Source organism: Eumetopias jubatus, unplaced genomic scaffold (assembly GCF_037043125.1).
Source record: "Eumetopias jubatus isolate StellerSeaLion01/CBP00866 unplaced genomic scaffold, mEumJub1_p1.0 scaffold_6, whole genome shotgun sequence".
In the NCBI taxonomy this organism is placed as follows: Eukaryota; Metazoa; Chordata; class Mammalia; order Carnivora; family Otariidae; genus Eumetopias; species Eumetopias jubatus.
In genome coordinates, this window is record NW_028274812.1 from 18,152,781 (window position 1) to 18,176,310 (window position 23,530).

The following is a 23,530-nucleotide window of genomic DNA, read 5'->3' on the forward strand; positions in this document are numbered from 1 at the left end:
GGACAGAGTAAAATACTTGGAAAAAAGGATTTCATTAATCAGAGAATGTTCTCTATTTTGTAAATACCGACATCCTCGACTTCGTATTTCATTTTCACTCTTTTGCAATAGTTCCTGCTGTGAGAACTCTGGGGCACAGTGCTTGTGCTAACCTTGTGTTCCTTCCAGCCACTGTGTCAGCAAGCCAGTCTATCCCGGGCAGAGCCACTGGCCGGAATTAACTCCCTCACCTTGACCTTGCATCAACAGAAATCTTCCATTTGGTCTTGAGTCATTTCCTGCCCCAACTATAGCAATTTCTGCTTTTATAGTCTTCTTAAATATTGAATCATAAACTCCAAATGTGGTCAGGACAGCCAACTTTCGCATTTCAACTCCCACACTACACTGAAGTGTCTGCACCCTTTCTTGTTTTGCCCATTGCTGAGCTTGATTCCAAGTTAGTGATTCCTTTGCCGTTCTTCTAAGTGACTACACTCTGGTCCATGCACTTGCTCCACTGACTTTCTAGGGTCACTTGGTGAGTATATGCCCAGAGGAAGGGGAGGCAGCTGGGGGCCATTGCTGAAAACTTTGGGGGCTTTCTTCTTTCATGACCATGAATCATCTTCCTTCTCAGTCTCAACTTTGAAACTTTCCTTTTCCTCTGCAAATCAGGAGCTTAATAGGATGTTTGCTGGGCTGTGTAATAGCCTCCAAAGGGAAGTGATGAAGGTTTTGGCTTGAGTCATTGAACTCGAGTTGGAAAAGTAATCTACAGTAATGTACTACAGGGAGCAGTCCCTTCCTAACATAACAGGATGGACTACAGATGATCTAAAAAAAAAAAAAAAAAAAAAAAAATTTACTTTTCTAACTATCCATTTTTATTTTACTTTACAAAGACATTTCTGTGAAAGCATTTATTCTGAATGAAGGATGAAGATCAAAACAAATTTATTCAAGGGTCTGAACCTGTTAGAATGAAATGTCCTGGAAGATTTCAATTAAAATGTCCAGTGAAGAATCCACAGGGAATATAATCTAAATTATTTCCACTTTCTCCATATCCTCTCTTAAGTTCATTCTAAACCCTCAGCAATCTAGTAAGGAATGATTTCTGACTCCCCAAATCCTGCATCACAGCTAGGATGCCTCACGGACCAGGAGGTAAAGTGATACCAGGAGGCGTCTCAAACAGAGGTCAACATTTTCATCCAGAAACCTCTATCCCTCCTTCCCTAACAGTCCTTATGGAATACAGATTTTCCTAGACTTACAATGGGGTTGCATCCCAATAAACTCATAGTAAATTGAAAATATCCTAAGTTGAAAATGCACAGGATATGCCTAACTTACCGCACATCAGAGCTCAGCCCAGCCTGCCTTAACACTTACATCAGCCAATAGTGGGGCAAAATCATTTAACACGACACCTGTCTTATGATAAAGTGTTGAACAGCTCATGTAACTTATTAAATACTGTACTGAAAGTGGAAAATGGAATGAATGCATGGGGACAGAATAGTTTTAAGGATATTGGCTGTTTACCCTCGTGATCAGGTGGCCGAAGGGGAGCTGCGGCTGCCCAGCACCACGACAGTGTTGTACTGCAATACTGCTGGTCCAGGAAAAGATCAAAATTCAAATTTTCCCAAAGTGGAACCATCATAAGCTGGGGTTCCTCTGTACCATAATTCATCTCCCTCTTACTGTATTGGAAGAACTGAGGGCAGAAAATCCAAAGGGTGAGCCCAAAGGGTGAAGCAGGAGAGCCTAGGGTTTGTGGATATCTCCAACACCCCTTTGGGGCCTGTAATCCCATCCCCTACAACCCTTTTTTTGCCAGAGTCTCGGATAGCCCCCACACCAGCTTATCCGCCCTGTCCTAGAAGTCAGTTCAAGAAATCTAGCATCAATGGCATTTGATCTATGTTGAGCTAAGATTTTTCTCTTCACTTACGCAGCTCTGTTCTGGGCAGTGGCTGGGATGGGAGAAGGAGGAGGGCACGGCAAAGAAGTGTGGTCCTCTTTGGAGGACCAGCTCAATCCCACCACGTTAGAACAAAGATGTAAAGCTTTCTTAAGTCTTCATTTCCATCACCCACACCCACCCTTCTCACTTTCATCAAAATACAGAGACAGTTGACTTGGAACAACATGGATTTGAACTGTGCAGGTCCACTTATATGCAGATTTTTTTCTCTGATAAGTACAGGACAGTACTATAAATGCATTTTCTCTTCCTTATAATTTTCTAATAACATTTTCTTTTCTCTAGCTTACTTTATTATAAGAATACAGTATATAAGGGGCACCTGGGTGGCTCAGTCGGTTAAGTGTCTGCCTTTGGCTCAGGTCATGATCTCAGGGTCCTGGGATGGAATCCCACATCGGGCTCCCAGCTCAGCGGGGAGTCTGCTTTTCCCTCTCCCTCTGCCCCTCCCCCCACTCATGTTCTCTCTCTCTCTCTCTCGATTGCTCTCTCTCTCTCTCAAATAAATAAAATCTTTTAAAAAAATAAAGTCTATAACACACAAAATGTGTTCATCAACTATGTTACTGGTAAGGCTTATGGTCAACAGTAAGCTATTAGTATAGTTGTGTGTGGACGTTGACTCTGGGGGGGGGGGGTCGGTGCCCCGACCCCTGCACCGTTCAAGGGTTAAGTGTCTATATAACAGTAATAATAATGGGGAGCAGGAGAAGAGGGAAAAGCCACAGGCACTGGGCTGAGGCCTTATTTGTGTGGGAAAATGGGACACCGAACAACCTTCTTCCTCTTCCCAAGTTCACTTCATTCCTCATCTTTTGTCGCACTTGTTACTCCCTAAGCACTTGAGAGAGGACCAGAGCAGTCCGTGTCCCACATGCCGAGTGCAGCCCACCCACATGCAGTAAACTCTTGTGGCACAGATGTCTGTGCTTCCACAGTCAGGTTCTGACTGGGGCTCACGGCTCATCCAGCCTCGCCATTTTCCTTTTCCTGCTGGTCAAGTAGTTCACCCGTGCAAAGTACTAAAACCGGAAGTTCTACTGTCCTCGTACCTTCCTCCTTTTCCCAATAGCTGCTTCCGAGTAGAAAGGAGATTAATAATCAAAGTACCAAAACTAGGTGGCTTAAAAAAGGAATTTATTGTCCCATGGCTCTAGAGCCTAGTAGACCAAAAATCAAGGTTTCACCAAGGCCATGCGCACTCTGAAACCTGTAGGGAACTCCTTCCCTCCTAGCTTGAGCTTGCCAACAATCTTTGGCATTCCTCATAGGTGTGTACAGATGCATCACTCCAATCCTCCATCTACTATGTTCCATGAGTCTTCACATCACCTCCCCTCTGTGTCTGTGTCCAAATTTCCCCACATTGAATTAGGGCCTGCTCTAATAACCTCATCTTCACTTGATTAAACCTACAAAGATTCTATTTCCAAATAAGGTCGCACCCTGAGCTATATGGGCTTAAGACTTTAGCATATCTTCTTTTGGTGAACACAATTTAACCCGTTAAGACCACCTCACGGGGTTATTTGGACAATGAAATGAGATGATGCCAAGACTTAAGTGTGAGACCTAAAACCATAAAACTCCTACAAGAAAACACAGGTAGTCATCTCTTTGGTATCTGGTGTGGCAACATTTTTCTAGGTATGTCCCCTCAAGCAAGGGGAACAAAAGCAAAAAATGAACTACTAGGGCTACACCAATATAAAAAGAGTTGCACAGCAAAGAAAGCCATCAACAAAACAAAAAGTCAACCCTACTAAATGGAAGAAGATTATCTGCAAATGCTATATCCGGTTGGGGGTTAATATCCAAAATATATAAAGAACTTATACAACTCAACGCCAAAAAAACCCCACAGATTAATCTCATTAAAAAATACAGAGGGGATCTGAATAGATATTTTCCCAAAGAAAACATACAAATGGTCAACAGATACATGAAAAGAAGCTCAACACCACTAATCAGGGAAATGTAAATCAAAACTACAATGAAACATCACCTTACACCTATCAGAATGGCTAGCATCAAAAATAACAAATGTTGGTGAGGATATGGAGAAAAAGGAACCTCTGTACACTGTCGGTGGGAATATAAATTGGTATAGCCTCTGTGGAAAGCAGTATGGAGGGCCCTCAAAAAACTAAAAATAGAAAGAAATACCATATGATCCAGTAATTCTATTAGTGAGTATTTACCCAAAGAAAACAGAAACACTAATTTAAAAGATATAAGCATACCTCTATTTATTGCAGCATTATTTACAACAGCCAAGATATGGAAGCAACCCAAGTGTCCACTGGTAGATAAATGGATAAAGATGTGGAATAAACACACACACACACACACACACACACACACACACACACACTAGAATATTACTCAGCCACAAAAAAAAAGAATGAAATCTTGCCATTTGCAACAACATGGATGGACCTAGAGGGCATTATGGAAGTGAAATAAGTCAGAGAAAGACAAATACTGTGATTTCATTTATATGTGGAATCTAAACAAAAGCAAAAAAGAGACCCATAAATACAGAGAAAAACTGATGGTTTGGGGGAGGAGGGAGGAAGTGGAGGGATGAGCAAAATGGGTGAAGGAGAGTGGGAGGTAGAGGCTTCTGGTTGCAGAATGAGTAAGTCACAAGAATGAAAGGTACAGCATGGGGAATAGAGACAATGGTGTTGTACCGGCGTTCTATGGGGACAAGATGATGAACTACCCTTGTTGGGAGCACAGGAAAACATACTGAGTTGTCCAATTACTATCCGGCGCACCTGGAACTACGGTAACATTGTGTCAACTATACTTCAATTGAAAAATGAAAAAGAAATGAGATAATGCATGAAAAGAGCTTAGTACGGTGTTTGGCACGTAATACATGATCTATAAATATCAGCTATCATTAATATTGTTATTTTATTACTAGGTCATGCCCCATCGCATCTTTGCTAAAAAGGCTTTATAAACAAGTCCCTATAGCAGTCAAGTTACAGAGAAGAATATTCTAACTACGGCAAAAAAATAGAACCTCCAAACTCCTTGGGAAAGGAAATAATTCCAATGGTTGATTGGACAGTAAGTTATAGAATGTTCTTTGTTCTATCCACTGAGCTCTGAAGCATCAAGGAAGCACGGAATGTAGAGCAGTGTAGGAATCAGTAAAGAAAGTCCTCCAAACAATCTGCTGACAACTGAATTTCTAAGTTCTTTTGGTTGGAAGAAAAAAACTTGGATTCTACCCTGACATTCTCCCTACCCTGCCACAAAGAATATATACCCACATTTTTAAAAACAGAAATCCATACAGGACAACAGACACATATAACAGAAAACCAGAAGCCAATGAACCCATTAACTGACTGCTAATGGTCTAAGGAGCAGAGACTTAAATTTAAAGGAAAAAACAAAACAAAACAGGTGATCACTTTTAGTTTTAAAAGATATTTCAGAGTCTAAAATATATTCATCGTTGGGGCGCCTGGGTGGCTCAGTCGTTAAGCGTCTGCCTTCGGCTCAGGTCATGGTCCCGGGGTCCTGGGATCGAGTCCCACATCGGGCTCCCTGCTCGGCGGGAAGCCTGCTTCTCCCTCTCCCACTCCCCCTGCTTGTGTTCCTGCTCTCGCTGTGTCTCTCTCTGTCAAATAAATAAAATCTTTAAAAAAATAAAATAAAATAAAATATATTCATCGTTGTACAACAGTGACCACTAGTTACAACCAAGGCACTGCTGCAACATCTGCATGCTTTCCTCTGCACTAATAAAGCTTGTTTTGATTTGGACCTTCTTGGAACAAAAGGTAGTGTGTCCCTACCCCTATGCCCATGCATTTTGCTAAGTCATTTTTCTACCAAAACAAGCCTCAGAGCCTCATCTATCCTCGCTGCCAACTATATTGCATAATTCAGTACTTATCTTGACCTAACTAGCAAATTCAGGCTTCCAACCAATCTTGCTTTGGCTTGTTCGCTCAGTCTTTGGCTGATTCTCTGGAACCATCTGTAACCCGGTGCCTCTGAGCAACACTTGCCCTGGATTTTCCCCTTCATATGTAAGGACTTGAAACAGAACGTCCTCATACTTGCCTGCAAGTAAGTCCACAGGTATACAACAACAGGTTTATGTGTCTTTCCAAAAATCTTGATTTTTTTTTTTTTTTTTTAAAGTCAAACCTACTATTATAAAAGCAACTGTTTGGCAGCTTGGAAAACTTTTTGGCTGACAACAGGAGAGTTTGCCTTTTGCAGTGGTGGGAAAGAGGGCCTTCCTGTTTTCCACAATAGAAGAACAAACTGGAAGTCATGAGAAATAAAGTGGTGTTGTTCCAGAATGTGTAGCAACCTAGTGACAATGAGACACCAGAACTTCGTGCTTCTCTCCGCCTCTTTGGAAGCGGTGAGCCCGCAAAGCCTGGAGTACCTGCCATCCTGACCTACACACACTCTTGACACCCAAGACCACAGAAGAAACCAGGCAGCCTGGATGGAAAATGGGAAAACAGACTGCAGATCCCCTTCTGGCTCCACCCCCAAACTCTGCTCAAAGAAGAGTAGAGCCCACATCCATCTGGGTCTGGTCTACTTCAGGCGGCCATTTGCAAACATTTGCAAAAATTCAACTTCAGTGTTTCACATCTAATTAACTTAGAAGTCTAAAATTTGCAGAAGCCAAAAATCAACTAGCAATTGTTGCATTATGGGGACTGAAATACGGACAATGAAATGTCAGCGTGTTTGAAAAGGAAAACTAGGAACCCTAGCTTACTCACATGGCTGAAGAACAGAGACTGCCAACAAGACTGGGCTTCTGGTGGCTGTAAGAGCTTTAAACCAGTCAATGTATGTAAAGACACACGGTGATGTGCAAGGAATTATACCAATGTAAATATCATTATCTAATCTCTACAGCAGCCCCTCTTAGAGTAAGTGATGTGACCTGCTAAAAATCTCCTCATGTTTAAGGAGTGAATTAGTTCTATTTGCCTCCGCTCCCAGTTTCTATGGAAGTTCATCCACCACAGAAGGCATCCTGCCTTCTAAAGACACAGGGTCTGGAATGTGCAGCTCTTCAGTGACATAAGCTAGGGAGTCCTTTGATATAGAACGTGGGGGTTACTATGTGACATTCTGTTCTGTTGAAACAGCACAGAGTTCTTTGCTAATGCTAAAGTTACATCACATGAATTCTACTGTATCTTTCATGTACCACTTATGAATCATTTGATACCTATTTGCTTTAAAGCTCACCATATAGTCTCAATTTCATAATAGCCTAATCAAGGCAAATCACCACATGCATCAGTGTTATGAGGGGCTTTCATTAAGTTACCACCTGGACCCCACATGTTACATAAGTTGGTCGTTACTGCCTTCTGCAGCATGTTGCTCCTTCCCCCAGTAGACGATGCCCTAATGCGATGCTTTTGCAGAAAGTTTTCAACTCAACTGTAATTCATGAAAAAATATGCCTTAAAAATGAAATGTTTTTGGGCGTCTGGGTGGCTCAGATGGTTAAGTGTCTGCCTTCGGCTCAGGTCATGATCCCAGAGTCCTGGGATCGAGTCCCGCATCAGGCTCCCTGCTCTGTGGTGAGCCTGCTTCTCCCTCTCCCTCTCCCTCTGCCCCTCTCGCTCTCTCTCTGACTCTCGTGAATAAATAAATAAAACATTTAAGAAAAATTCCTTTAAAAAAAAATGAAATGTTTTATCTTTCCAGTAGAAAATGTTCATGGTCTTTATAGACTTTCCCGAAGATTTCCAAATCCTTCGGGTTTTCTTTAGATGCATAATGAAGTTCCACCAAAATAAAAATGTAGTATATAAGTGGCAAATTTACTCATTACTAGCTTACAATTCTTCCTCAAACCACAGCAAATCCCATTTTCTACCATATTCACACTGAAATGTGGCTGGTGGGGATACGCCCATGTGATACTTGTAGAAATTCTTGATTGGAGACTGAAGACCCCTAATGAAGATGCAAAGATCCAGAATAAATGACTGGCAACCCTGACAGAAACAGCGGTCAATTCAATAAAACCCTGGGAAAATAGTTCACGAAAAAGCTCAAGATAATGAAAATAGATCTAGTACATTCACATGAGTCCAACACTCAAAAAATAAAATCATTAGTTAAGTGGATGCTTTCGAATTTTACAGGTTTCTACCAAGTCAACTATTAAAAAAGGTCTCACTATTGCAACTTGAACCCCATTTAAAGAGAAAATATGTTTTCATTACAAACACCTTCTTACCTCCACAAAACCCTGCCTATTCACAAGTTTTATAAATTCTCGAGTATAGACAATATTTTTAATATTTCCTAACACATAACCCGAATTTACGCACTTATTTATTTTTAATTAAAAGATTTTATTTACTTGAGAGAGAGAGAGAGAGAGAGAGAGAGAGCACGCGTGCAAGAGCAAGGGAGAGGGGGAGGAGCAGAGGGAGAGGGAGAAGCAGACTCCCCGCTGAGCAGGGAGCCTGATGTGGGGCTCAATCACAGGACCCTGGGATCATGACTTGAGCCAAAGGCAGATACTTAACTGACTGAGCCACCCAGGTGCCCCTTTATGCATTTATTTTTAAGCCATCTATTTTAAAAACGGCATTTCAGATAAACTAAATCAATAGTATCAATTCTAAATTGAGCATATGAAATCAGATCATCCCTCCACCTAAAGATGAAAAGTGAAGAGAAATTAATTCACATTCTAACTAGAGATCCAACTATTAATAGTTAATAAAAACAAACATTTATGATCTGCTTACCATATGCCATGCAGTTTCAGTAATTCAGTTCATCTCACCATACCTGATGCCGGTGACTATCATGCCCATTTTACAGATGAGACCAAGGCACAGAATGGTTAAGCAACTTGCCAGGTCACACATCCACTAAATATTTGAAGCCAGGATTTGAACCCAAACAGTCTGAACTACTCCCTTTGTTCTTAACTACTCTACAAAACAATCTTTCAGTTTTCTAAGATGTTTAATTTTTTGTTTCTAAATGTTCTGTTACTCTTCTCTGCTTAAAACTCTTAAAAAATGTATTACTTTTTTTTTTATTAAGACTTCATTATTTTAGACTAGCTTCAGATTCGTAACAAAACTGAGGGAAAGGTACAGGGATTTCCCATGTATCTCCCACCCCCACACATGCAGAGCCTCCCCGTTATTAACATCCCCCACTGTGGTACTGTGATTTATACTAAGATATTATGTACTTGGTCTCCTCCCAGTCTTGGCACAGGGCTCCTAAAACACAATTTCTGGAGTATAGGACTATCTTGCCAGTTCACTAGGAGTCCCTTTTGAGCACACCTGAGTTTATGCTAATGAAGTGCCGTAGGGTGAGGCCCCTAGAAAGCCTCAAGATCAGGCAGGTTGCCTGAAAGACCAGAAAATCAAAGGATAGGAACTTTCACTCTCAACCCACCCCCAGATAGGGGAAAGGTGCTCCAGATTGAGTTCAATCCATAGCCAGTGGCCAATGATTTGATCAATCATGCCTATGTAATAAAGCCTCCATAAAAAACGAAAAGGGCAAGATTCAGAGCGCTTCCAGATTAGTGAACACAAGATGTTATGGGTAGTGGCATCCCAGAGAGCATGGAAGCTCCCACATACCTTGCCCTATGCATCTCTTCCATCTGGCTGTTCCTGAGCTATAGCCCTTTATAATAAACAGGTGATCTAGTAAGTAAACTGGTTAATCTAGTAAGTAAGTTGGTTTCCTGAGTTCTGTGAGCTGCTCTAGCAAATGAATCTAACCTGAGGAGGGAGTCATGGGAACCTCCAACTTGTAGCGGTTCGTCAGAAGCGCAGGTTAAGAACCTAGACTTGTGATTGGCATCTGAAGTAAAGATAGTCTTTAGGATTGAGCCTTTAACCTGAGGTACACAGTGCTAGACTTGAGTCAAATTTGTGAGTCAGTGTCCACTGAAAAGTGGACAATTGCTTGGTGGTGTTGAAAAAAACCCATCAGGGGGCACCTGGGTAACTCAGTCAGTTGAGCATCCAACTCTTGATCTCAGGGTCTTAAGTTCAAGCCCTGTGTTGTTAAAAAACAGCAAAAAAAACCCCATCAGATCCACCAGAGTAGTACAGTTATTACACTGATGAACCTACGCTGACACTTCGTTATCACTCAAAATCCAAAGTTTACATTATGGTTCACCCTTGGTGTTGTACATTCTCTGTATGGGTTTGCACAAATTTATAATGACACGTATCCACCATTATAAAAATCCTGTGTTTCATCTGTTCATCCCTCTCTTCTCCAAATGCCCCCCCAACCACTGATCTTTCCACTGTCTCCATGGTTTTGCCTTTTGCAAAATGTCACAGAATCAGAAACCTTTTCTGATTGGCTTCCTTCATTTAGCAATATGCATGTAAGGTTCCTCCATGTCTTTTGATAGCTTGATAGTTCATTCCTTTTTAGTGATGAAAAATATTCCATTGTCTGGATGTACCACAGATTATTTATCCAATCACCTACTGAAGGACACCTTGGTTGCTTTCAAGTTTTGGAAATTATGAATAAAGCTGCTATAAACTAATCCATGTGTGCTTCTGTGTGAACATAAGTTTTGAACTTCTTTGGGTAAATACCAAGGAAGGAGCACAATTGCTGGATTGGATGGTAAGAGTATGTTCAGTTTTATAAGAAATCACCCAACTGTCCTCCCAAGTGTTTGAACCACTCTTCATTCCCATCAGCAATGAATGAGAGTTCCTGTTACTCCACATCCCCTTAAGCATTTGGTGTTGTCAGTTTTCCACATTTTGGCCATGGTGTATGGGGTAACCCATTGTTTTTGTTAAAAATTTTTTTTTAACCCTGGGTATTTCCAAATAAAGACATCTGTAAAATTGCCAATGGTTTATTTTGTAAGTGAGGTCTTTAAAATCCTCTGAAAATCAGTGTAAGCCTATAGCAAAGATACTTATTCTTAAACTAGAATATTCCTTTCTTGTAATAATATTGCAACACTGCATTTTTAAAAGCACCTCAAAAAGTTTATAAACATTTTTTTCAGCTCTAATAAAAAACTTGTTGGTTGACAGCAAGTCTTAGGCAAAAGTATTAAAGTCCAGGTGTGCCTGGTGGGCTCAATTAGAAAAGCATGTGACTTTTGATCTTGGGGTTGTGAGTTCGAGCCCCACATTGGGCATAGAGATTTCTTAAATACATTAAACTTAAAAAAAATTATTAAAGTCCACAAAATTAACTAGGATAAAATTTTAAAGTAATAGAGCTCAGGATACAGACTAAGATTTTTTCATTCTGTTTCTAAATGGCACTTTTCATTAAAACTACAATTATATGCATTTTTTTCTTTCACTTTTAATTCCACTATTAACCTGAATAGTAGGAGAGAAAATGAAGCCATAATCAAGCACAGTCACGGGTAGACACACTAGACCTTCCTCACACTACGTGCTGTAAAACCAAACTAATAAACAATGGATGAAGCACCAAAATTAACTATGAAGCCCCAAATCCGCATCACAGACACCAAGGAGAGCTGCACTGTACCTTCTATGATACAGGGCACAAGAGTCCGAGCATTCATTATAAATACAAATGTATTCATGTTTTTACCCGTCATTTTAGAAGGGTGAAAGACAATAGTAAGAGCCCTTCAGAAAAGAAAGAATACTGATTACACAGAGGAAAAAAACTATCTCATTATCAAGCATTTGTCTTCTGAGTCTCAAAGATACCCTAAAGCCTAGGTACCCAGTGTCTGTGCTAGAGTATCTCTGTTGCCTGACTTGACATGCAAGAAAAAATATAAGCGAGGTTATCTCAATGAAGCATCTCATCTCATGAAGAATTAATGCTATCCAGTGAAACATATTCTGGAAAAAAAGACGGGACACGAGACCCAGGTGGCCAGGAACACAGCTAATGCTACCATTTTCAGGTCTCATTACCAAAAGTAAATCAATCAATAAATGAGCAAAGCATGTGAAAAACGACAAATCCAAAGGGTCACAAAAATACATTTTACCTCAAAATTAGTCTGAAGGTTTAGTTAAGTCTGACACTGTCAGTCTTAGTCTGTACTCACTGGTATAATGGTATAGTTAATTCTTAGAGCCTTAGCCTCTACCCATTTAAATTCACTATTCTGAGATCAATTTCATTTCTACTGTATGATAAGAACGTGTGTAAACCATGAGTAAGAACATCATGTATCATTGTGAGATTATTATGGTTAAGTATGAAGCCAAAAGCACCCTTAAAAAGAATACATTAGACAAACTACTAGTTATAGGTTTGCCTCTTGTCCTCTGCAAAATTGAGCTACAGATTTGCTACTGAATCAATATGCACAACTGAATATTTCTCTCTCCTTTGCCATTCTCTGGAATTAGCTTTTAGAAGACGGAATTAAAAGATCATTTAGCTATAACACCATATGCATATTGCTACAAATAATAATTCCCCTCTTTAAGGAATAGCACATCATTCACTGCAATAAAGACAGGTAGATAGATATGTGTACATATACGTGTGCCTAGATATTTTTTTCTTTAGAACAAAAAAGAATCCTAAGACTACAACATCTCTGAAAACCTCTTGCACTAACCCAGCCTCCTTTTGAGCTTAAGAAAATCACCAACAGAAAGGGACCATGGAGCAACCCTTGACTACTTAGAGATACCGAGTAAACTATGGGGACTAAAGGAAGCTAGACCCGTAACATGCTATGTTTCATAAACATTTAGCCCTGGTTCTCACCACTGCCAACTCATCACCCACCAAAGTTACTTCGATAAGACACAAAAGGGATGTCAGGTGGCAGTTTCAAATCCTGCACCGGCTGCTCACTGGAGCCCATAGAATGATTGCACCCACCTCCGCACTCCATGCTATCTCATCTTTATTCCCCTTGGTTCTGCCCAGGAAGCCCTCCTTCCCCCCTTTCTTCCTTATGCCTCAACCCCTCAGTGGAGAACAGCTCTCAAGGAAAGCCTAACTCATGGCCACGGTCCAAACTGAATGGCATTTCTGGGAAAAGGCCCCACTCTGTGCGGCGGACTGCCTGTGCACACTGCTCTGCCCACTGCACTGTGGGACTGAGTGCTTCTTTACGCGAGGGACCGCTGCAGTTTTTCCTACAAAACTATGTCCTTCTGGAAGCCAGGAGCAAGCGTCGCTAGTACTTAGCTCAACAGCTTTAGCAAAAAGGTTGATAATAAATGTCTCAATAGACATGTGAAAGAATAAACTATAAAACTGCGGCTAGGAGTTAATTTCTGGGAAACAACACATGATCCAAACCCCAGCTTCTGTTTACTATCTGTGTGATTTAGGACACCCATGTGTATGCTTCCACTGTAAAATGGGGACAGTAATGCTCACTGGTCACAGGAGAGAATCTAGGAAGTTAAGTATGGGAAGGACCCAGACAGTAGCAGGACCCAGTGCTTGGGAACACTCCCTGCCCTGCACCCACCCCCACCAGCTGCATCCTATTATCAGAATTGGAGTAAACAATGAAAAACAAGAATATCAGTAGTAAGTCAGGTGGAAAGGGAAGGGTTACAAGGTAGAAAATGGCAGCTGAAGGCGATAAGTAGAAAAAAGGGGGGGCATGAAAGGTCATTGTAGGGCAGGGGTCTCTTCCCACAGCAAAAGATTTAGTGCCTCCGGCCAGAATTATGGGACTTAATTTTGTGTCTGGCCAAGAACTGAAAATCAGGAGGCTGTAGAGTTCTGGTCCCTACTCTGTACCTTGAGCCTTTAATTCCTCCTCTAAATGAGGGGGTGGAAGGCTCACTTCCAAGGTCTCCGCTCCCTGCTCTACATCACCCTGCAACTTCACTTATAAAAGCCACAAGACTTTCAGCTGGCGAATGGGAACATAAAATTAAGATGAAATCAGAATATTTGAAACTGGGGCTGACTCTCAAATTCCAAGACCTAAAATTAATTAAGTCATTAGCTGATGGGCTAAACAGGAGACACCACCCAAAGAATACATAAATTAATGCTTTCAAAGGAGTTTGCATTTTAAAAGCCCCCTGGAGATCTTACTGACATGTTCCCTCCCCCAGACTTTGCCTAAAACTACAAAGCAAAGGGGGGAGTAGCGGGCGGGCGCGCGCGCGCGCGTGCGTGCATGTGTGTGCTTTAAGGATTTTCTTCAGTAAATAGCAAGACTGGATAAACCTAACCGTTTTTGGACTAAAGCCTGCTATATACTTTTATGTGGCTTACATAAGAATAAGAATGGGGGAAGGTCCAAGTGTCTCCAGACAATGGATAGTCTCTAAGCATTGCTAGGAAATGGGTGTAAATTGTAGGAACCAAGCAGGGAAAAGAGGAAAAATAAGGTTTGGGGGAGGTGCATCTTACAGGATCTTGCAAACAATAGGAACTTACTAACTCCTTTCTCCTCCCTTCCCAGTTAGCAAGCAGCTTTCAGAAGTCCTCCAATTCTGAAGGAAAAATAACCATCACAACTTACCGAATGGATAATCAGTGCCGAAAAAGTGATCTATCATATCTAATAACCTCAGCAGTTCCTACTCATAAAAACCACTACCCTCCCCGCCCCCACCCAAGAAAAGGAATGTGTCTGCAACATGGAGTAAAGATAAAAGAGTGAAATCCCACAGGATTTTAACTTGCTTCGCACTTGTCTGCAGAAATGTAAGCATGTCGTCGTGAAAGGTGACAGGCTTGAAAACCCAGGCGGACCACATGTTGGCGGAGTTAGAGAACAGAAGAACACATTTCACAAGAAAGCCATGGTGTGACTGCTCAGGATTTACAAACATTTCACAATCTGCCATTACCATTTCTAGTGGAAGCACCAGGATTCTGGTTTGCATAATGAAACTGCTCGAGCGCTAGGTTCAAGCAAGAGCAGAATTAATGTCTTCATAAATGCACCCCATTACAGGGGGTAGGTCTCTACAGAACTGGATTTTGATGTGGCTCCTGCATTTAGGAAGTACATACTTTATTCCTTTTCCATTCAATAAAACCATGTACTCGGGACCCAGTAAGTCCCAGGCACTGGAGATTAAAAAAAAGGGGGGAGGGGGAATAAAATCCTGACCCTGCCCTCCAGGCACTGGTACAAGGGCTAGTGTTTGGTAAGCTCGTTTTCTCCAAATTCTCTATTTACATATTCACTTACTAGCATTTATTCATTCTAGCACAGCCTGAACATTTTCATGCCATAAATTATACTATTATTTCTTCTCTAAATAAGCATTTTTGTTAACAAAGTATCTAAAAGCAACTGGTTGGTTCAGTACTGTGCAGGACTGAATTAAATTAAATGCAAAATGTGTCCTAACGAACTCAAACAACCATCCTGTATTTACTGAGATCTGTGCCCCAGAAGGTTAGAACCTACAAAATCCCTTGGGCGGATGTTCAGTGCCTCTCAAGTTGGCAAAGGGAGCTGTGCTCATTCACCTAAAAAAAATGTTTAACTCAATAGGCTTGGAGGTTTGATTTCTACAAATAGGGAAATCCAAAAAGTAGCTACTGTGCCTGAAGTCTTGTGTGTTTGGATGTATAATTCCCCTACTACCTCTACTCCCCTCAAGTTCAGTACTTAAAAAGACCCAAGTAGCATTTTCCTAAAATACCGGATGTAATTAAATTTCTGCTTTATTGATCTGGGACAGTGAACTGGGGAGTATCATGGCATCACCCTACTGAGAACTGGGGTGCACTCTGTAATTGTAACAAGGTGTGTGTGCCATTGGTCACTTCACCTGCGCAGGCTGATAGACTGCAAAATCTTATTTTAAAAAATGAAGGAAGAGCACCTGGGTGGCTCAGTCAGTTAAGCGGCTGCCTTCGGCTCAGGTCATGATCCCAGGCTCCTGGGATCAAGCCCCATGTCGGGCTCCCTGCTCAGTGGAGAGTCTGCTTCTCCCTCTCCCTCTGCCTACTTGTACTCTCTCTCTCTGTCAAATAAATAAAATCTTTAAAAAAATGAAGGAAATGTTATCTTTTATCTCAGAAAGAACGAAGTCAACTGTCAATTCTGTCTTGATATATTTCTAGAAAGACAGTTTCCTCTAAACACGTGGATGACAGTTTTCTAAAAGCAGAAAGAATAAAGATCCTTTAACCTGGTGACTTTTTACAGACATGCAAAAGGGGAGATAAACCATATCTTCTGAATTTTACTGAGGCACAATCCGGATGTCCATGTTTACCCCAAAGGAAAATAAGATTGTCTAAAAGATGGGAAAACAGAAGTGAACATACTCGCTTTGGGACAATCATTTACATTCTTTCCAGCCTCGCACTGAACTGGCTCTGTAAGAAGTACAGATTTTCTTTTCTCCTACAACTGCCCTTTGAATCTTTGAATAACAGGTTTGAGCTTCTCCAGCCCCACCCCATCTTTTAAATCAGCCAAAGAACACTCAGCTACAACTGACCCAAGAGCGCTGGAATCTGCCAGGGAAGGGAAAGCAAATCTTCAGAAAGTGCCACGTGCCAACCACCACCCCCCCTCCCAAGCAACCCTGAGACCACACTCTCATTTAAGTGAGCCCCTCCACTCTTCCCTCCACAACCACACCCAAGCAAGGGATGCAATGTGATGTTATGAGACCAATTTTCTCAGTGACTAAAAATTTACAGAGCAGGATCTAAGCAAGAAGTAACAAGATAAGTCTCCTGCTTGACTAACGTAAAAAAACAATCTTATCACTAACTTTAAAATATTCATTGGGTTTTCTGAAATTTCACTGAAGGCCCATATTCATCAATAAAGTTCAGAAAAGGCAAAAACTTGAGATTTTAAATTTTTTTAGAAATAAACTTTTTCTAAATACTGGAGAGTGAAAAAAGCAGAAATCTTTGACCAATCTTCCCTGGTTTTCTGTATAAGAATAATCCTAAACACCAATGAACACCTAAAACTGAATTAGGTGAGACTTGAGGATGTCTGGAATGATGAGACACGAGACTATTTGCAGGGGGGAAAATAGAGAGCTATCATTTATTGAGCACCTACTATATGCCAGTATGCTGAGCACTAGATATACATCATCATAACTAAAACTTAGCGAACCTAAGAAGCCAGGTAACGAAACTGAAGATCTCATTTCTTTGTCTCATTTTGCAGGTAATGGAACGGAAGATCAGTGGGGTTGAATACCTTGGCCAAGGTCATGCAGTCAGTCAACGGGAGAGTGGGGATTTGACCCAGCCTCACTCACTCCAAAGCACAAGTGCTTAATTCCTATGCAAAAAAATGGTACGTAATTCCTATGAAAAAAAAATTTTTCTTTTCAAAAACTATACCTTCCATCAGAAAGATAAAAGACCCCAAAGTAAATACAGAGCCTTTTCCGACAACTGCAAATTCCAAATCTTTACACTGAAATTGACTATGTGCGGATTAAGATCTCTAACTGTAATAACCGCCACCCACCCGATTCCGGTCTACCTGCCTACCTACAGCTCCACCAAAATACATCTACTAATTCCCCAGGGCTTTGAACGCTGAACAAGTTAAAGCTTCATCCTCCATGCATAAGAACTATTTTTCAGAAATTATGCCAAATCCATGGGCGGTTTTAGTTACTGGGCATTCCAAAATACATGACAATACAGATTTAGCAAAATAAGTCCTATTGTTTTTAGTTCCAAACATAAAACAACAAATATCCTGTAATTCTACAAGTTGAAAAACTGCACACAGAGTAAGTACACTCTTTGGTGGTTCTGAGTAAGAAGATGGTTTGTTTTCCTCTCGTGGTCAGACAACAACAAATGGTGAAGAGATAAACATCAGTCACATCAGCCTCTTTCCCAGTCCAACTGTGAAGGCACAACAGCCAAATACTATTTATTTACATCTACTCTTTGAAGGAGTCTTTTGTAGCCTTTTCCACACCAACTTCTCAGCAGGTGTCCCAGATTAAACTGGTGACTATGTACCCGATTGTTTAAGAAAGATCTTTGATGTGATCTGTGGCTGGTTATTTTTTAATTAGGGTTTGAAATCCTATGCCGTGTGTATTTAAGCCCCTGGGACCTGGAGCGAGAGAAGGACGACTCGGAGGAGTGGGCTTGCCAGGTGGGCGAGCGCGAAGGGAGCACGGGTCGAGGAGGGGGCTGTCCCGCACGGGGGCCCGCGCCCCGCCCCTCCCGCGCCCGCCGGCTCCAGGTAACTCACCAGGATGCCCATCACGTCGGTCCAGAGCCGGGAGAACGCCTCGGACATGCCCGCGCCCCCCTCGGGCTCCGGCTCGGGCTCCGGCTCGGGCTCGGGCTCCGGCCCCGGGCCGGCTGCTCCCGCGTCCTCCATGGCCGCGTCCGGGTCCCCCGGGCGCCCTCGCTCCGCACCAGCGCGCGGCCGGCCCCCCGGCGCCGGTCCCCGCCCGCCGCGTCAGCGAGCCGCGCCCCCGCGCCGCATGCCCCGGCCGCCCCGGCGACCCCGCGGGGGCCCCCCCGCAGGCGCCCGCACCTCGGCTCTAGGTGGCGGCGGGCCGCGCGACTGACAACTCCAGAAACTTTCCCACCCCGGCTCGCCGCGGCCGCGGGGTAGCCGATGGCAAAGTCCGCACCACCGAGTTGTACGGCGGGGAACTCCGGCGGTCCCGCAGCAATTAAAGCCGCTGCACAGGCGTTTCTTCCTGCGACCGGGACCAGCTAACTAAGGCACGCGACTCATTCCTTCCAACAAGTCTGGGCAGGGCCCCGCTGGGCTGAGCGCGGTGCCTCTGCCCCTGAGCGGGCGCTCCTCGGGACCCCTCTCTCGAAAATGAGCTCTTCCAGCTCCACATGACTCTCTCCCCTCGATGCTAAAGAAAGCGTTTAGCAACAAAAGGTGCTCTGATGTCAGGCTCTTTGCATGGAAATGAGCCACAGACGGGAGAACAAATCGCCTGTTGAAAGAGCAGCCGCGCGGCGTCTCCCGCCTGCCCGAGCTTCCAATCGCGCCCTTCACGGAGGCATTTTCGGCCCCAGAAACTCGAGAAAGTGGGATCTTGAAGCTGCTCCCGCCGAAAGTTTCCCGAGTCGTCGGTGTCGTTATACACTCCGCACCTCGCCCCTCGTGAAGTCAAGCGACCTAAGGAAACACAACTCTTTGGCTGTCAGCCAAGACTTGCCAAAAACAAGTGTGAAAGCTTGGGCACGAGCCATTGTGTGTACCGTTTTTATTATGAGCGGGGACGGTCTGGTTCCTGGGTGCCCACAATGCCCTCCATTGCTAGGGGTTTCAGCTATTTAGGGGAAATGCGCTTTGGGTTTTAATGGTTGCCTTACAGTGAGGGCATAGGCAGGGGCCGTTTTCAAAACTAAATGTTACGGTTGTAACCGTTTAGCCAACACACACTCGGGGTCCCGTGTGTCTGTTTTTCCAAGGACGAGATCCATGACGGATTTATTTTATGAGGGAAATAGCCCTGTAGAGGTATTTATCCTTTTGGGATTCGTTTTTTAAAACCCACTCAGAATTTTCTCTGGGAGATGACAATACACGTCACATCTGATTTGGTGATTGATCATGAAACAGTTAAGAAACAAGGAAAGGGCCCCTATGTCAACCGGCTGATTGGTTTAAAAAAAAAAAAAAAAAACAGGTGAGATGCCCCAGGGAGAGAGTCCTTGCTTGCTTTCGAGGCCTCTCCCGGTTTTCCTTTTGTTTTTCCTTCTGAATCCACATAAAAGGAGGGTAATAAGAGCATGTCCTTGAAATCTCCTTCCTGAAACAATAATTACTGGGAGCACCTATCAATGCAAATGGGTGAATAGCCCTTACAGGAAAGTTCAAAACTGAAAAAACTTTTCCCAAAGTAATTAAACTTATCAGTATAATCCCTGATGATGAAAATCCCTGATTTTTAAAAAGAATGAGAAAGTTTTCCCTTGAGAGTAAGTAGGCATCATGTTGAAGTGTCCAGAGTGCTGGGCACTGAGTCAACATGGCCAGGCCTGATGCTTTCCTGGGTTGATGTGGGAGGTATACCAGATGCAAGCTCTAAGATAATGCGCTGGGAGAAAGCTAAGTCTCCAGCACCAATCATGACTCTTTCTTCTTGACTCATCAGACGACCTAGGGGCAAAGCATTTAACCTTTCCATGCTATATTTTCCCAATCCCAGATGAGGCAAGGCCTCACTAATTGCCACCCAACTCCTCAGAGGTGGTATTATATTTCAAGGGCATCTAAAGATAGGTACTTTTTAACAACACATATACACCTATCAATATAATTAAACCTTAACCAGCATTTTGGGACTTCTAGAAATCAACCTACCCTAGATATTTAAGTTCCTTTTCTCTGTGCTTCCTAATAAATATATAGGGAAATGAGGTAAGTAATATTTGGTGGGGTTGGGGGGAATGTTGATACCTATAATTTTGCTGTCTGTAGATAAATAAGAACTTTTGAGGAGGAGTATATTCAACTACCACATGAATAATTTTGTTGACCATTTAAAAAATGAAGCTGAACCTCTTTAATCTCAACTCCGTAATGTGTATACTCAAAATGAGTCCAATTACTTCTCCAAAATTTGAGTCTTTTCTCCTTTTGTTAATGTTAGTCATTACTTTCAAAAATTTCTTTAGGGGCTTTTAAACAAAATGGAAAAGAATCATCATCAACATCATGATCATCATCATACTATTTCAGATCCCATACAGTCCCGTTTACTAAGAGCTTTTTATAATAGATTTACATCCCATGAGGGAATCCAACTCTCTCCTTTCCCCTTTCCATCAGGGCTCTCTTTCATCTAGCTAATTGGAATTGTTATGGTGTTGGTGAGTTAAAAGGAAAGAAAGGGATCTAGAAGATTTTCCAGAAATCTAGTGGAGACCCAACCAAAAGTTGATTGTGAAATCAATTCTGTAAGTCCTAATAAATATTTATTGCAATGAATGTATCAGAATGTATTCATAGAGAGTTAATATTGATAATACCTATCTCACTGTTATTTCTTGAAAATTAGTCATTGTTGCACATATGTATGTGTAACATATGTATATATATACAGGCATATATGTATAAATGTAAATATGGCTTGCTGTGTAAAAAGTGGTTCTTGCTATGAGTCAGGATCTTAAAAGGTTTAAAAGTCACTGGTCTAGAAATTGTAGGGTGTTGCCTGCAGCCTATTTAGGTCGTCATTCTGACATAAGAAAGATAACCAGTCTATTGGTTGGCGTTAAAGGTGGAGTTTGGAGTAGAAAGCCCAAATATAATGGGTTCAGGACAGAGCTGGGTTTGAATTTTCACTCAAATTTTTATAAGACATTGGGCAGGGCGCCTGGGTGGCTCAGTTGGTTGGGCGACTGCCTTCGGCTCAGGTCATGATCCTGGAGTCCTGGGATCGAGTCCCGCATCGGGCTCCCTGCTCAGCAGGGAGTCTGCTTCTCCCGCTGACCCTCTTCCCTCTCGTGCTCTCACTCTCTCTCTCTCAAATAAATAAATAAAATCTTTAAAAAAAAAAAAAGACATTGGGCAAGTTATTTTTTTCATCTGTAAAGTGGGATATTTTCACCTATGTAATATGATTGTTTTGAGATTATCTGTAATAATGAGGGCAATAATTCTCTATTAATTAGAACCTTTCTCCCCTTTCCCTCCCTTTGCTTTTTCCTTCCCCTACCCACTCATACCATGAGGTGATAGCTATAAGCAGGAAATTTCCTCATTCACACCTGAATCTTACACAAAGGAGTAGTTCTTAGTCTTGGAATGTGGTTGCTGACTAAAGGACTGGGGAGGTCACCTCTGGCAGGGTGGAGTGATGAGGACTGGTCAGTTTTCATAGTCAAGGTAGTCAGAACAGCAAGAACAACATCTGTCATTTACTGCAAATCTACTCTAGGTCAGGCATTGCGCTTGACATTTTTAAAATATTTTATTTAAATGGAGTTTATGATTTCTCACCACAGTCTAACCCTCCCACCCTGCTCATTTCCTATTTCTGTACTTGATACATCCATGTATTTGTTCAAGCTACCAAAGTCAAGAGACTTGCTTGAGTCCTTCCCCTCACTTACCAATACTCCTGTCTACACCATGGATAAGCCCTGTCGATTCTACTTCCTAAATACTTGTCAAACTCATCCACCTCTCTCCATCTCCACTGCCACTGTCTTAGTCAATACTACCACCAGCACCTTTTACAATATTTTATCTAGATCACTGCTTCTCAACATGTAGACTTAAGAACAGAAGCATTGGCATTGCTAGGAACTTGTTGGAAATGCACATTTCTGGGTCCCGCCCCAAGCCTACAGAATGAGACAATCTGGGAGTGGGACCAGTCATCTGTACTTTAACAGGCCCCTTGTGCCCTCCCACCAAGGTGATGGTGATCTCTGCTCACATTTGAGTGCCATTTGGAACTACGGAAATGTCAGAATAAGGAAAAAGAACACATTGCTGAGGAAATGTGAAGTTTCAAAATATACTATATTGGGCACCTGGGTGGCTCAGTGGGTTAAGCATCTGCCTTCAGTCCAGGTCATGATCCCAGGGGTCCTGGAATCGAGTTCCGCATCAGGCTCCCTGCTCAGCAGGGAGTCTGTTTGTCCCTCTCCCCCTGCCCTGCTTGTGTGCTCTCTCTCAGGCTCTCTCTCTCTCTCAAATAAATAAATAAAATCTTTAAAAAAATAAAATATATTGAAAAACCGTACCAGTAGGTTGCTTTAAAAAATTGGTAAAAAGAAAAAAAAATAATTGGTAAAAGAAACTGTCATAAGTGAATGGAGATCCCCAAATCAGATAGTTGGTTTTAAAGGGCAATTAAATATTGGAATTAAAATGTATTATCCATAAGATAGTACATGTTCCAGGAACAGAGCTTCATTTAAATACTTGGGTTTTTTTTTTAAGACAAATATTCTGCACAGAAAATGTAAGATTAGGCAGAGATTAAGTCTGAAAAAGTATAAATAGCCCAATTTATTTTTTACCATACTGCCTTCTGAAATTGAGCAATGAAAATAGATAAGCTCATTTAATTTTTGCCTACCATCAGCAGCCCTCTCTGGCGCTCCAACTCGGGGCATTCCACAATGCCTCGGGGATCTAACTTTAAGGAAAGACTAAAATGCTACAACATTTTTTCCCCTTGACAATGATCCCAAACAATTTTTTTCACAAATGCCTTAAAGGTGAGCCAAGCTCCTGCTTAAGCATTACCTGTTTAAAAGCCTCTTCATCTCAAAATATTCAGTAAGAGAGATGAGAAAAGAGCTCAGAGCAAACTAAAGAGGAATTAAAACAAAGTGAAGACAGATCGCAGGTTAGGGAGAGAAGGTAAATAAGCAAAAAGGGGATGCAGGGCTATAAATGCTTTTCTCTGAAATCTCTTCCTCCACTCTGATAAGCTATGTTACTAGCCTAGCCAGTTAGGTTGTTATCTGTGCTAATGCTGTGTAAGCACCGAGGGTCTGCCTGGGAATTATTCCATCAGGCATAAGAGTACCATGACTGAGATTTCATTCTACATAGTAGGGTCAGACTAGATAATTTCTAAAGCCATTTACAATTCTAAAATACCAGGATTGTGAACT

The 23,530-nt window shown here is 42.1% G+C and overlaps 1 protein-coding gene across 3 annotated transcripts in view; it reads right to left on the minus strand.

Annotated features, from left to right (window-relative positions):
* SASH1 (SAM and SH3 domain containing 1) overlaps window positions 1–18,299 on the minus strand; it is a 181,992-nt gene extending 163,693 nt beyond the window's left edge. For 2 of the 3 annotated variants that reach the window (XM_028103358.1, XM_088024235.1), the window contains exon 1: window positions 18,168–18,299. In XM_028103358.1, coding sequence (XP_027959159.1) covers window positions 18,168–18,299 — 132 coding nt within the window. The remainder of the gene's footprint in view (window positions 1–18,167) is intronic. The other variant, XM_088024236.1, reaches the window with a different exon arrangement.
* Between the last annotated feature and the right edge of the window lie 5,231 nt (window positions 18,300–23,530).